Below are 15,868 nucleotides of genomic sequence, written 5' to 3' on the forward strand. Positions count from 1 at the left end.
ATGATTTGAACAGGTTTGGTATAGTAAAACTCAAAAACATTTGAAAAAAGTGTCTAATTTACTCTCAAAATCTTGCAAAAAAAATCTATCTACATATTAGTCCATGGGCCAGAAGGGTTGGGAATAATGCTCATATTGATTTTTGGCAAGGTATACATCTCTAGAGTTAGAAAATATGTGAGAGCATTGCACCAATGGTAGCTAAATGTGTGTTATCACTCGATTTATAACACCATGCAAAACATAATAGTTGCGGGACTTTTAGGGACATTTGAGGCTAAATTCATGCAAATCAAGTCTAAAAGCACCAGATTTTGCCCAGAATTAGCCAAGGGCATGCTCTAACAATTGAGCCAGAGTGCCCGAGCCGGTGAACCCCGGGGTCACCATGATCCAATATGACTACTGTCCGAAAAATATTTTGGCTATAACTTTTGAAAGAGATGAGCTAGAAATACAGACTTGGTGTCTATCTTATGTTTTTTGACCATTAGAAAGGTGTTGGAATGCTTATCTTTACTAGGGAAGATGTGTGTGGACCCCTAATCTGCATATTTCCAAGATGGCGGCTACCTGAATATGAGTTTTACCATAACTGTTGATGCTTTTAGTAAACTCGGTGTCCATTTTATGGTTTTTGAGTTTTAGAAACACATTGTAATACTCAGATTTATGATTGAAACTGTCTATAGCACTCTACTTTGCATAGTAAGTAGGCTACCAATATGGCCGCTAACTGATTTTTTTTTTACATACACTTTCACCCAGATTGAGTGTAGACTTGTAAGAATAAGTTACCATCAAACTGGTGGAAACAAACAATCTACAGTATGTATCTTACAGATTTTATTGAAACAATTAGACAAATAGAGTATAACCCATTCCCATTGATACAGGTAATAGCCAGTCTGTGCATCAATGCTCTCCATAAATGTGAAATGCTATCAATACTGATCAAAGGTGTTTAGAATTTGAACAAAATATCACAATATCAGAAACAAAAACAACAGAACAAAACATATATTGGTGCCTATATGTACAAGTGAGTAGTAGCCTATTATGTCCATAGGTTGAATTGAGTTAGAAGTGCTCAGTCCTTTTGATTTACCAGGTGACTGATTTTGCATAAAAGACTTCAGATGACAAGTGGTTTTTGTTTATATCCTTATATCCACAGCCAGATTACTAAAATATTGTTGTCTTGACCCTCATTGTTGGTACAGGCACTCTTGCATCCACATTGAGGTGCAACGGGCTCCAGCTTTACAACATTCACAGCACCCACTACATGACTTTTTGCAGCTGCAGCAGAGAATGATTGCTCAGGCTTTACTGGCATCTGGAAGATGGGTCCAGTAAGGTTCCAAAGTCTTGGTCATGGAGTCCCAGTACCAGCCCCACGTACTGAACTCTGCATATTTTGCTGGACAGAGGTTGCCTGATTCCAGTAGAAGCTGGCCTGCAGCAGTCCCCATTTGACATGCTGAATCAGTGCATCTTGGGTGGGAGGCAGGTTCTCTTGATGCATTTGAAAAAAGCTAATGTCTAGCATCATCTACTTGGCTGGAGCCACAGCTTTTGCTGTACATGACAACCCCAAGGTGAGGGCGACCAGGGTTTTGGGATGAACTCCTCCTTTCTACCAAGAAGGATGTTGTACTTTCCAACAGATCTGAATATGACATATCTGCACTTCAGCCTTGTAACCATCCTGAATCAGACACTACAGTAGAATGATTTATAGCACCTGGCACATGCTGGGCCAGTAGCCATAGAAACTCAGGATCCATACGTCCGACAGTGATGTTGTAATACTTGCAATACGCTTCTTCTACACATTAGGCCTCACAGAGCACTGGATCGGCTTCACATGTGGAAAGTACATTTATGTTCACAAAATCTGCAATGTTCTTGGTCCCAAGAGATCACTGGCATTACATCTCTTCCATGTGCTAAAAGGATGTGATACTACATCAGCCTTCCAGGGCTATGGGAAAAGAAGTGGATGGGCAGCTTGGGAAGCAACATGCGGATCTCACTGAGACTGTGGACGCCTTCACCTTGGAGCCTGAACCGATCAACTCAGATGTCGATGTCCAAAGACTGGAAGCATTATGGTTGTTGTCATGTCCAGCAAGAGCTGTGTCTCCAGCCAAGTAGATGAAGCCAGACATCAGCTTTTCTCAAATGGTACCAAGTCCCTTGAGAACTTGCCTCCCACCCAAGATGCACTGATTCAGCATGTCAAATGGGGACTGCTGCAGACCAGCTTCTACTGGAATCAGGCAACCTCTGTCCAGCAAAATATCCAGAGTTCAGTACGTGGGGCTGGTACTGGGACTCCATGACCAAGACTTGGGAACCTTACTGGACCCATCTTCCAGATGCCAGTAAAGCCTGAGTCATCATTCTCTGCTGCAGCTGCAAAAGGTCATGTAGTGGGTGCTATGAATACTGTAAAGCTGGAGCCCGTGGCACCTCAATGTGGATGCAAGAGTGCCTGTACCAACAATGAGGTCAAGACAACAATATTTGATTAATCTGGCTGTGGATATAAGGGTATAAACAAAAAACACTTTACACTCAATCTAACTTAACCCCCCCAACCCATGGACATACCTCAGTGTTACTCACTTGTCTAATTGTTTCAATGAAATATGTAAGATAAATACTGTAGATTGTTTGTTTCCACCAGTTTGATGGTAACTCATTCTTACAACTACAAAAGTGTATGTAAAAAAGAAATGGGATAGCAGCCATATTGGTAGCCTACTTACTATGCAAAGTAGAGTGCTATAGATAGATTAAATCATAAATCTGAGTATTACAATGTGTTTCTAAAACTCAAAAACCATAAAATGGACACCGAGTTTACTAAAAGCATCAACAGTTATGGTAAAACTCATATTCAGGTAGCCGCCATCTTGGAAATATGCAGATTAGGGGTCCACACACATCTTCATTAGTAAAGATAAGCATTCCAACACCTTTCTAACGGTCAAAAAATATAAGATAGACACCAAGTCTGTATTTCTAGCTCATCTCTTTCAAAAGTTATAGCCAAAATCTTTTTCGGACAGTGGTCATATTGGATTTGGCCGCCATGGTGACCCCGGGGGTCACCGGCTCGGGCACTCTGGCTCAATTGTTAGAGCATGCCCTGGGCTAATTCTGGGCAAAATCTGGTGCTTTTAGACTTGATTTGCATGAACGTAGCCTCAAATGTCCCTAAGTCCCGCAACTATTAGGTTTGAAAAGTGTGTTTTGCATGGTGTTATAAATCGAGTGATAACACACATTTAGCTACCATTGGTGCAATGCTCTCACATATTTTCTAACTCTAGAGATGTATACCTTGCCAAAAATCAATATGAGCATTATTCCCAACCCTTCTGGCCCATGGACTAATATGTAGATAGATTTCTTTTGCAAGATTTTGAGAGTAAATTAGACACTTTTTTCAAATGTTTTTGAGTTTTACTATACCAAACCTGTTAAAATCATTAAAACAACCCTCTCAATCAATTCCTCATGCAGAAATCATACAGAAAAGTGGTGTCATTTGTCTCTGTATGACGTCTAGTTCAAAAGTTATGACCCTTATCCATTTTCATCAGACATGCCCGCAAAGATGGCCGCCAAACGCACCCATGGGACACTATTTCAACGGGGTAACAACACAATTTGTTTATTAGACACCTTGAGGAGTACAAAAATCTATGTTAGAAAAATATATCTTTCGGGTGCGCGGGGACCCCCCGTTCCTACTAGACTATAGCACCTTCTCCTCCACACAGCAAGGCTGCCTATGACAGCTGAAACAGAGCAATATTTAGCAAGCTGTTTTGCTTTGCTCTTAGACATGCCAGCATTGTTCAGACCACTAATGGTAAATTTATGTACATGGCCCAGGCTTCCGAATATGAGCACACAGAATCTACATCTGTACCCCAAGTTGGTTATAATTTCAAGTAGTGGTTGATACGGTACTTGGAATATTTATCTTGGAAAGCCTGGTCCATGTACAGATCAAAAACACAGCCTACCTCTAGAATCAGGACCTCCTTGTGACTAGTGTCAACATAGACAACATCGGGTGTATTGGGGATGCAGGTAAAGACATCACAAGTATGGTTGAACCATTCTGGTAACACTCTTGAATGTTTATGCATTGCCGCACTAGATGGTAGGATATTTTGTACTGCATCAGACACAATGTCAACAATAAGGTTGTGGCGAGCAATGTACAGGTTTTTATATGCATTACATCCATTTGTAATGTGTGCAATGGATTCCAGATGTTGCTCAGAATCATAATGGTTTAAACAGAATGGATTATGAGTGTTGGGATACCAGGTTGACAAATAATACTTATTTGGTAATACCTGCAGTCTTGCTTTGATGGTAAATTTTAATATAGCCTCACCAATAGCAGCATTCTTATACATTGAATGTGAGACAGAGTGGTCAGCAAAATCAACACAGGCCAACTTTCCCTGCAGTCGAAGTCCACACCAATGTTGTTTGGTCTTGAAGTGTCTTTCTGTAGTTTAGTGTCTGCCCCCTGCTGGGTGATAGTAGCATCTACAGCCACACAGCTTTCATGTGGCTGTGTGGCTGTGTGATGTCATCAGTGATGATGTCAAAAGTGATGTCATAAGGGGGCGCACAAACACACACACACACACACACACACACACACACACACACACACACACGGAGACATTGTGACAAGACTGGTCAGTGATGTCACACACACAAGGAGGCATTGTGATAAGACTGATCAGTGATGTCATAGGGGGGCACTCAAGTCAAGTCAAGTTTATTTGTATAGCACATTTCATACACAGAGGCAATTCAAAGTGCTTCACATAAAATGGTTGACAGGAAAATAAAAGAAAAGAAGAGAGTAAAATGGACATTTAAAAGCATCACAAAAAAAAAAAAAGCATAAAAAGTGCATTCATTAAGCACATAAAATGGTTGACAGGAAAATAAAAGATTTAAAAGCATCACAACAAAACTTTAAAAAAAAAGAGTATAAAAAGTGCAATAAGCAACAGGCGCAGCAGTTGCAGAAAGAGCTCAAACTTATAGAGGACTCATTGGGTTTGCATAGTAGCTGTCAGCAGTTAAAAGCGACGGTAAACATAAAAGTCTTTAGTCTATTTTTAAAAGTAAGTAAGGTTGGGGCAGATCTGAGGTCTTCAGGCAATTTGTTCCAGCTAGCAGAAGCATAGTGGGTAAATGCGGCCTTCCCATGATTTGATTTGATCCTAGGGATAGTTAATAAGCTGGACCCTGTTGACCTAAGAGTTCTAGACGGTTCGTAGCGTGGGAGCAATTCAGCTATGTATTTTGGGCCTAGGCCGTTAAGTGATTTATAGACTACCGTAAATTCCGGACTATAAGGCGCACCGGTCTATAAGCCGCACCTTCAAAGGTGACTATTTTTTTCTTCTATAAGCCGCACCGGTCTATAAGCCGCGGGTGTTTTGATGTTTAATTACCATATGTAAGGCTTCGTGCACAGAGGGGATTGTCGGGAAAGAGATGGCTGTTTGGGGAAGCTCCCATTTATTAACATTTCAACAAAACAAAAGTCAGGTCACTAATCCCCAGACAAAATCACACATTGTGAGATGCTTAAAAATCACCATCGGCGGGAGCTGCTGTGCAGCCAAGAACACAAGTGAAATTCGTTCTCTCGTGACCTGTGGTTCTCAACGTGATGGACGATTCACCTTTCTTGTTAACAGTCCTAGTGAGAGGCAGGTCGAACGTCAAAGGCACTTCATCCATATTTATGATCTGCTCCGGTCCGATGGAATATTCCTTGATCTTTCTTTGTGTGAATTCGCCGAAGTTTGTAATTTTCTCCTGGTAGTCGGGAGGGAGTTGCTGACACAGTCGTCCGCGCCCTGACGGACAGTCCCTTTCGTCTCGGGTTTGTGCATGATCCTTTGCTGCTGCTGCTGTTGTTGTTCCTGTCTCGCTACTGTCTCAGACATGGCTTTCAGGCTCAATCGCCGCCATCGTCGTAACACAGCCAGTTCTCCATCTTTTGAAGCATGATGTTAGATTACAACGAGCTAGTTGTGTGGCTTAGCCTTCCAAAATGTTGCTGTTAGTTTTTTAGAATGTAATACATAGAATTGGGAATGTTACATTCAATTTCATTCAGACTGTCTTTCAAGCTCAATCGCTGCCTTTTTCCCCCCGGAGCGAGGGAGGAGGGAGGGTGTTTTACCGTAGTGGCTGAGAGAGAGTAGTGGCACAGTGCTCCAATCAGGTCGCGAGGCACATTTTTTGCAACATCATCCAATCAGGGTCTCGCTCTCATAATGTCTGTCTTGCTCTCGTTCTGCCTCATACCAACATCCATAGATTTTGGAGGTTCCCGAGTGGCCGTTTGCTGGAAAAATCCATAGATAAGACGCACCGTTATATAAGCCGCAGGGGGCAAAAAAGGCCAAAAAACGGGAAAAAAGCCGCGGCTTATAGTCCGGAATTTACGGTAATAACAGTATTTTAAAATCTATTCTCTGACACACTGGCAACCAGTGTAAGGACTTAAGAACTGGAGTGATATGATCAGCTTTCTTAGTCTTCGTTAGAACTCTAGCAGCAGCATTCTGAATAAGTTGAAGCTGCCTAAGTTCTTTTTTGGAGAGACCAGAAAAAAGGCTATTGCAGTAGTAGTACTAACCTACTATAAATGAAGGCGTGAATTAGTTTTTCTAGATCCTGTCTGGACATGTATCCCCTAATTCTTGCTATATTTTTAAGATGATAAAAAGCAGATTTTCTAATTGACTTAATGTGGGAGTTAAAATTGAGATCGGAATCAATAATAACTCCAAGATTTTTGACTTGATCCTTAGGCTTCAGGGATAGAGACTCAAGGCGTACAGTGATTTTAAGCCTTTGTTCTTTGGGGCCAAACACGATCACCTCAGTTTTGTCTTTGTTTAGCTGTAGGAAATTCTGGCACATCCAGTTATTGATTTGATCAATGCACTGGCACAATGATTCTATGGGGGCATAGTCAGCTGAGGAAAGAGTTATATACAGCTGAGTGTCGTCTGCATAGTTATGATAGGCTACTTTGTTTTTTTGCATAATTAGGCCTAGAGGGAGCATATAAAGGTTGAAGAGAACGGGCCCCATAATGGATCCTTGAGGCACCCCACAAGTCATCCTAGTTAGGTCAGATGTGTAATTGCCAATGGAGACGAAGTACTTCCTGTCTTGAAGATAGGACTTGAACCACTGGAGGACCGTACCCGATAGCCCAACCCAGTTTTCCAGTCTGTCCAATAAAATTGAGTGGTCAATAGTGTCAAATGCAGCGCTAAGATCCAGTAGCACTAGAATCGAATTTTTGCCTGAGTCTGTGTTCATTCTGATGTCATTTATGACTTTGGTAAGCGCGGTTTCAGTGCTGTGATGGGGGCGAAAGCCTGATTGGAATTTATCTAGGAGATCATTTGAGGTTAGGAATCTATTGAGTTGTAGGTAAACAACCTTTTCAATTATTTTGGCTATAAAGGGGAGATTAGATATTGCTCTGTAATTACTGATTACCGATGCATCAAGGCTACGCTTTTTTAGTAGGGGTTTAATAACTGCAGTTTTCAGGGACTCAGGAAAAGTGCCGGTCACAAGGGATCTATTAACTATTTGCAATAGGTCCGACGACAGACAGTTATAAACGCTTTTAAAAAAGCTTGTTGGAAGGGTATCGAGACAGCACGAAGATGATTTAAGGCCTTGCACAGTTTCCTCTAAGATGTCGTGGTCGATAACGCTGAACTGGGACAAATTTATCGAACTAGGGATCTGCGTGTAGGATGATGTCACAGCATTTCTTGGAGTGGAGCCACTAATAGCCTGCCTGATATTAATAATTTTATCCGTAAAAAAGGCAGCAAACTCATTACATTTGACAGTAGAGAGGAATTCAGGTGCTACACAGAGAGGCGGATTAGTCAGTCTATCAACTGTGGCAAATAGAGTGCGTGCATTGTTCACATTTTTGTTAATTATCTCGGAAAAGAACGATTGTCTCGACCTTTTCAGTTCGAGGTTGTAGGACTGAAGACTTTCTTTGTAAATATCATAGTGAATGTGAAGATTAGTTTTCCGCCATTTACGCTCAGCTTTCCTGCAATCTTTCTTTTTGCATCTAACGGATGCAGAATTTCGCCAGGGTGCTTTAATTTTGCCAGACAGCAATTTTAACCTAACAGGCGCCACACTATCAATAGTATTCAGAATTGTTGAATTGAAGTTATCAAGAATCTCATTGACAGAAGCTGATGTGGGAGGAGATAAAGAAAATCTCTCCATAAACAGCGCGCTGGTGCCTGCATTAATGTCTCGTCTTTTAACGGTTTGTGACCTATTAACACATTCACTGCCAGCCGTTTTTTTTTTTTACTGTAGGTAGGTTCTGCCAGAGGGTTTTTTTGAGGATTCTGGCTCATCTTTCAAGACCCGAGGATTCTTTTCTGCTAAGATTTTGTGAACACACAATATCTCAAAAGAACTAATAGAATGTGTGCTTTCTCTGTCTAAAAGAGTTAGTTTGTAGAGTTAGTAGTTATGTAAGCATTAGCAGTTGAATACAGCATGGTTTCAGCGTCTGAAAAATTATTTTGAGATAAACGGCTTTTTGTGAAATTCGATAGAACAGTCCACTTTAACCATTCATTTTTGGCATCAGTAAGACGTCAGACATCTAAACAATAGTTTTGAACAGTAATTTCCTCCATAACAGCAGGAAACCCCCCTCTGCTTCCAACTCCTCCCTCCGTGGGCGTTCTCCTCCGCCCTCCTTGGCTCTGCAGCGGGTCTGTGACAAACGAGTTGCTGCTGCCTGTCTGCTGGCGGCCGCTGTGCAAGTCTGGATATGGGCTCGCTCGTTTCTTGGTGTTTGTGTTGAGAGCTTTGATGAAGCTTTTGCGATTCTGGTCTTATTTATGCTGCGTGTTTCAAAGTGTGTTCCACCCGTAATCTATTATGCAAATTTGCAATCCAGCACCGCCAGCAATCAGCGCGAAAACGAAAGCGTTTTCGCCAATCCATTTTCAAGAGAATGGCTTCCTCACACTGCTTTTTGCTTGCCTTCCTCTAGTCTGGGAGAGCACTGTCGCCACTTAGTGGGTCGGTGGAATGGGTTGTACATGTTCGGTGGCTCCAATAATTATATAAGAGATGTAAAAGGGTTAGATGCACATCCCATGGTCAAAAAAATAATAATAATTTTTTTGACGTAAAAACACGTCATTGGCAGTCAACCGTTGGATTTAGTTTGACGTAAAAACACGTCATTGGCAGTGAACGCGTTAATGATCTCAGGGGAGATTTCCATTTAGAAAAAGATGCAAAGATGGTCAGACAACGCAACATCAATAGTCGACACAGAAGAGGACTTGAAGCCCCTAGTAATAACTAAATCCAAGGTATGGCCTCGGTTGTGAGTAGGCCCTGAAACATGTAGAGACAGATCAAAAGTATCAAGTAAGATATTCAGTTCTTTGGCAAAATTATCCGTCGGGTTATCAATATGAATATTGAAATCCCCAGCAATAGATATACAATCATGTTCCATGAAGATTAAGGAGAGTAGATCAGCAAATTCAACGAGAAAGCTGGCTGAGTATTTTGGTGGTCTATAGATATTCAGCAGTAACACAGTGGTTGAGCATTTCAGAATAGCAGCAACGTATTCAAACGATGGAAAGTCTCCAAATGTTACCTGCTTACATTGAAACATATCAGAAAAGACAATTGCTACTCCCCCCCCCCCCCCCCCTCTTATCAGCTCTGGGAGTGTCAATGAAGCTATAATTAGGCGGTGCTGATTCGGACAGAACAGCCACTCTGTTGTTCATATCGAGCCAGGTTTCGGTGAGGAACATTAAATCCAGATTATGACTGGTAATCAGATCACTGATGAGGAGAGATTTATTTGACAGCGACCTAACATTAGGAGTGCGGCTTTAATATTTTTAGAGCCTGGAACTTCTATCGTTTGCTTCACAAGGGGAATGGAGATTAAGTCTGATTTAGAAACAGATCGTGTTGGGGGGAAAGTATTACGTCTGTATGAAATCAAGACTGGTATCGTATAAGGCTGTGGGACCTTGTTTCTATGGGGACAGGCCGGGATGGAGGGGTCTGGCGTCGGGCTGGTCGACGCTTGGGGACTTGGACCATAGAGGGGGGTCTTGGACGGGCGGGGGTGGGGCGCGTCGACTCTTGAGGGACTGCAACCACAGCCGACTCTGCCGACTCGGGGTCGGTGGGTCGGGGGTGGATCGAACCCAGGTAGGTTGAGGGGGATGTGAGGGAGGGGACTGTGAGGGAGGGGATCGAACCCAGGTAGGTTGAGGGGGGTGTGAGGGAGGGGACTGTGGGGGGGCCAGGTTCGGGGTCAGGAGTGGTGGGTCGGGGGTAGGTCGGGGGGGCGTGGGGCATGGCAGTATGGGAGAGGGCTGGAGGGCATGTGAGGGAGGGGACGGTCGAGGGGCCAGGTTCAGGGTCGGGAGGGTAGAACGAGGGGGATTAGATGGACAAGGGGACTGGGGGATCATAGACAGTCCAAAGCTTATCAGTTCGTTCATCCTGCTGGAGAATGGAATGGGGGAGGGGGGTGGGGAGAGGTGGAGGAGCAAAGAGGTAGAGGAAAGGGCAGCGTCCTCCGCTTCATCCTGGAAGGAAGATGTCATGGTTGGTTGTTGGTGAACTGGGAGTTCGCTGAGGGGTGTAGAGGCCCGGAAGGGGAGGGGGGAGAGAAGAGGCGAGGGGGAGGGGGGGGGGCAGTGCCCTCCACTTCATCCTGGGAGCAGAGAGGAGGAGAGGAGGGGAGGGGGGCAGCGTCCTCCGCTTCCTGTAAGGAAGACGTAGGCAAGGGGGGGGGGGGGGCAGTGCTCCCCTCTTCATCCTGGAAGCAGAGAGGAGGAGAGGAGCGGGAGGAGGCAGCGTCCACCGCTTCCTGTAAGGAAGACGTCATGGTTGGTAGTTGATGAGCTGGGACGCAGAGAGGTGTAGGGGCCGCGAAAGGGGGGGGGGGGGGGGATGGGATAAGATAGAGCAGAGGGCAGGAGAGGAGGAGGGGGGGGCAGCGTCCTCCACTTCATCCCGGATGGACGTCATGGTTGGTTGTTGATGAGCTGGGAGTTGGCGGGGGGGAGTAGAGGCTCCGAAGGGGGGGGGGGGGGGGGGGATGGGCTGATATCGCCTGCATGGCAGAGGATATTTCGTCTAGTCGGCTGGCCTCGAGCCGTGGCAACAGGGATTGTTGCTGATGAGACGCGCCGGCTGGCAGTGTGACCTCGCGGCGAGGGCTGGAGATAGTGGAGAGGGGGGGGGGCTCATTCCTGGCCGTGGAGCTATCATATGTTGGGTGATTGATGCTGAAGATGAGGTTAGCAGCAAACAGCCTTGTGCCATTTCTGTTGAGTCGACCATTACGATTGTAGAGATGGCTTCGATCCCAGAAGAGATTGAAGTTGTCAATATAATTCACATTATACTGAGGGCAGATGGTTGAGAGCCACGTGCTTAAGCTTAGGGACCTGGTGAACTTATTGACTTTGTATCCATTGGGGGGCAGGGGGCCACTAATGAATGCCTCAATATCAAGTGAGGCTAGGAGCTTCAGTAGGTCCAGGAAGTCACGTTTTAGTGTTTCTGATTGCTGTTTCAGAATGTCGTTGGCTCCGATATGCAGGGTAATCTTGTTTAGGGAGCTGTGAGTAGACAGGATTTCAGGAATTTTCTCTGTTATGTCGCAGATCATCTCATCAGGGAAACAGAGTGTAGCGGTATTGTTTTTAATCCCAATGTGTTTAATATCCGAGTCTCCGATGAGCAAGGATGTTATAGGGGGCTGCGGCCTGCTAGCTCTTGATAGCCTTTGAGGCTGTGGCCTGCTAGCTCTTGATAGCCTCCTAGCTTTGGGGCTACCTAGGTTGTCAGATAGCCGATGGGCCGGTCCAATATCCATATCGGCAGTCGATACAGGGCTACCCAATAGCGGTTGAAATCTGTTTATCAGCTGTAGGGACATCAGTGGTGGAGGAGCAAAACTCTTCTTTCCACCTCTCACAATAATCCATGGTTGATCTGTGCTAGTGCTAACAGGGTATACACTAGCTAGTGCAGGCCAGCCCGTGGCTGAGCTAATTTCCGGGTGATAAGAGGCAGTCTCTGAGGGTCCAGGGATCACTAATCTTTTCGGCTTCACTCCCTGGACATTCCAGAGGACAGTATCAGTTTGTTTCCCCGAGATAGCACAGGCTTGGGAGGCAATGTTTTCGGGAACATGTGTGGGCAGTTTACCCAAGGGTGGGAGAGCTAGCAGACTGTTAGCATTCGTGGTATCTGTGATGAAAGATGCATGTACATTACCCGATGAGGGGGTAGCTAACGCTAGGTTAGCATTCGGCATCGTAGCTTCTGTGAATCCATTGGAAAGGGAGCTCTGAGGCTGTGTAGAGGTAATCCCAGTGTCTTTCAAACAATAGATGGTAGTTTCCAGTATTGCAATTTTTTGAAGGTGGCCAGTACATCCTTTACAGGGCGACATGCCCTTAGGTAACAGAGGGTCCCAAATCCACGCCAGGCAGGCTGGTAGATAAAGGCCGTAGGCCGGGAGATAGCAAAAGCAGGCAAGCGATAGCAGCGGAGCACAGCTTGTACACGACCGTACACGCTGAAGGACAGACTGTACGTCTGAAGGACAGACTGTACACACACTGATGATATCATTAGGGATGCACCGATATGAACATTTTGGCTGATAACCGATATTAACATTGCTGTTATGGCCGATAACCGATATTTACCGATGTCGATATGATCTGTATAAAACCACATTTTTATGATCATCACATTTTGTACATACTGAAAAACACATGTTAACACTGAATTTGAAAAAGTTATGCATTTCTTTATTTGCAAAGCCTTTGGAAAAGCCCATAAATCATAGATTTACTGCATTATTTCATATCAATGTGAAGCATTTAGCTGATAATGATAACCAATATTAACATTGCAACATCTGACTGATATGACCGATATGTTAAAAAATTACTAACATCGGCCGATACCGATATGATTGCCGATATATCGTGCATCCCTAGATATAATCAGTGATATAATAATGTGAGTTCAGTGATTATGTCATCAGTGATAATGTCAGCAGCAAGGCTCGACATTAACGGCCAAAAAAAAAAGTCAACCATTTCTTGGCCTTTGGTTGCCACAGTGGCCACCACGTTTTAACATGTAAAAAATATGCACAGCAGCAAACAGCAAAATATACACCAAATACATATTTTTTAAATACGTGTGAGTGACATCCGTGTGACATTTTATTACTGTTACAATCGGAATGATGTTGCTAATTACCAGTCGGAACCATACATCGGAGCCTATGTGATGCTGCACGTGCGGTGTGTTTACTGACGCGGACAGGTGGCTGGCTGCTTACACATGCAAATGTTATCTGATTGGATAAAAATTGGCACCGACCTCAAACTATCCAATCAGAAAAGAGTTGTAATTTTTCTGCGAAATTTAAGGTCAGATCGCGATGCCTATAAAATATGATATGTATTTTTTCACCCCGAATCCAACGGGTCCATGAGTCTCTACGAGTTACGGTAGCAGGAATACGTCTGCCCTGCATGCAGGACTACAGGAGGAGAGAGATAGAGGACAGCGGGGGGTTGGGGGTTTCAAGTCACTGACCCAACACTCTATTTCAGTGATTGCTGTCAGAATATAGAGCCATTTAGAAATCATATCCGTTTAGAAAAATCAATAGCAGACTACCCGTCCTTTTTTTTTGTCCTTTTAAATAAAGTTTTGACAATGACTTTACTGTGTTTTGGACTCGCAATCATTCATTTCTCATCAAAAATAAACTGTTTAGAGGTGATAATGCTGCCTGTAAGCTACAGATGATAACGTTAGTTAACCTTACACTATTTAGTGCAGTAACGTTGCATGTAATGGACGCATGGCCCATGTGACGCGGCGGTCACAATGTAACGTTAATAAAGTGGGCGAGACCCCGCGGGGAAACCAACGAGGCACAATTTTGTGACTCAAAAACTCACAACATCGTTCCAGAAGTACCCCAAAGCGATATTCTTTTCCCATGATGGCGAAGGCTAGGCCCGCAACTGTATTGACAGCGAATGTTGCTGCTACTTCCGCTCTGTACCAGACAACGATTTCAAACAAGAGGGAACAGACACACAGAGAACATCGCTGCTGTCTATGGGTTTGGGAGGTATTTGTAGCTTCGCTACTGAAAACGCTAATTGATTCAAAAGGAGCGACGCTACTACCAAGCTACTGAGAAATGTAGTTAAGCTAAATAGCTTTGCTACTTGTAGCAAGCTACTGCCCAACACTGTTGGGCGTACTTTTTGGTTCTATTGTCCTGGGCCACATGGTGAATTTTGATTGTGTTTTTATTTTTCTAGGTGTGCGGGCAATTTTCTGTGTTTTGCCCCTGGATAGGAAACATTGCCCCTCCACATAAAAAAAATCCCACTGATGATGTTCCCGCTGTCTTAGCAGCCAGACAGCAGGTATTTTCATCATCTACAGTCTAGTCAGCTAATCTTTTTGTCCATGTTTGTCCCCCAGGTTGGAAGGGCTGATGGATCTGTATTCTCAGGGTTATGAAAGGTCTTACACTGTCAGCAGCAGTATTTTAAATGCCATTGAGCCCCATTTAAAGGACTTCCAGCAGCTTCTCCTGGATCCCCCCAAGGTAAAAGCCACAGAGCAAATCATGAACAAATTAAATCATAAAAACAAGAATTTAGGAAATGCTAGAATCAGCTGACATTGTGTAATTTGAATATAGTTAATATCACTATTATTACTGATAATTTTAATACTACTGATTTGCAGACAAGCAAGACATGCAGACATGCCTCAAATAAGACAAGCAATTGCTAACATTCAAACTTGATCTTGTCAAAGAACTACTATACTTTTGTAGTGTCATACTGTTTCACTGTTTTTCCTTGTCTATTTGGCATTTAAACCTAGGCTGGCTTGCTATTTTTGATGTTGTGACAACAGCAGTTGATGTACTTTTGTCAATCTCTGCGCAGAAAAGTGCAATATTGACGACCGTTGGCGTTCTAGAGGAGCCGCTGGGGAACGCCCGCCTTCATGTGGCCCGGCTGGTGGCCGCTCTGCTGCAGACCAGCGCCCCCAGTGTCTGCCAGGAGCTCTGCAATCTTGCCACCATGGACCTACTACTGGTACGCTCAGCCTGGTCCTATGTGGCATATTTGATCTCCACAACTCATTTTTGTTTACGATTGCTTTCCCTAGCACCTATAAATATGCTTTTAATTCTCCTTGTTTCCTCTTTTACTCTTCTTACAGTTGTCATTGCTTTCTGTTTATGGATTTATTATTGAATTGTCTTGTTTTATTTTGTGCTGGTTAGGCTTGCTGCGGTGGTAGTCGGTGACGGTGTTACCGGTGTTACACCGATTACATAACATGCCCATCGGTAACACAGTTTGTTTTTATGGAGGAATAAATGAAAGGAAAACTCTGCAGTTTCAGCGTGCGCCGGGGTAAATTTCAAGCGCTCCCTCTGGGCTGCAGTGTGGCTCCACTGATCTGGTTAGACCAGCAACTAATGTTAGTTAACGCTATACATCTTATGAACACAAATTATGCCCTCCTCATACACATGTAGGTAAGACCCTTAGCTAAGCCTGCTTGTGCATTCTGCTGTCACTGCGGGCCATCTCTGGAAATGTGCCTTTTTCTTTTTTTTTACCACAGCGAAAAGTCGATGCTAACTTAGCATCAT

General features: G+C 43.9%; 1 protein-coding gene across 4 annotated transcripts in view; it reads left to right on the forward strand.

Annotated features, from left to right (window-relative positions):
- The window catches only part of LOC310772427 (serine/threonine-protein phosphatase 6 regulatory subunit 2-like), a 146,514-nt gene that overhangs the window by 99,631 nt on the left and 31,015 nt on the right, over window positions 1-15,868 (forward strand). For all 4 annotated transcript variants that reach the window (XM_083632237.1, XM_083632238.1, XM_083632239.1 and 1 more), the window contains 2 exons: window positions 14,674-14,800; window positions 15,150-15,302. In XM_083632237.1, the coding sequence (XP_083488363.1) occupies window positions 14,674-14,800; window positions 15,150-15,302 (280 nt within the window). The remainder of the gene's footprint in view (window positions 1-14,673; window positions 14,801-15,149; window positions 15,303-15,868) is intronic.

Source organism: Poromitra crassiceps (assembly GCF_964638095.1).
Source record: "Poromitra crassiceps genome assembly, chromosome: 2".
Lineage (NCBI taxonomy): Eukaryota > Metazoa > Chordata > Actinopteri > Beryciformes > Melamphaidae > Poromitra > Poromitra crassiceps.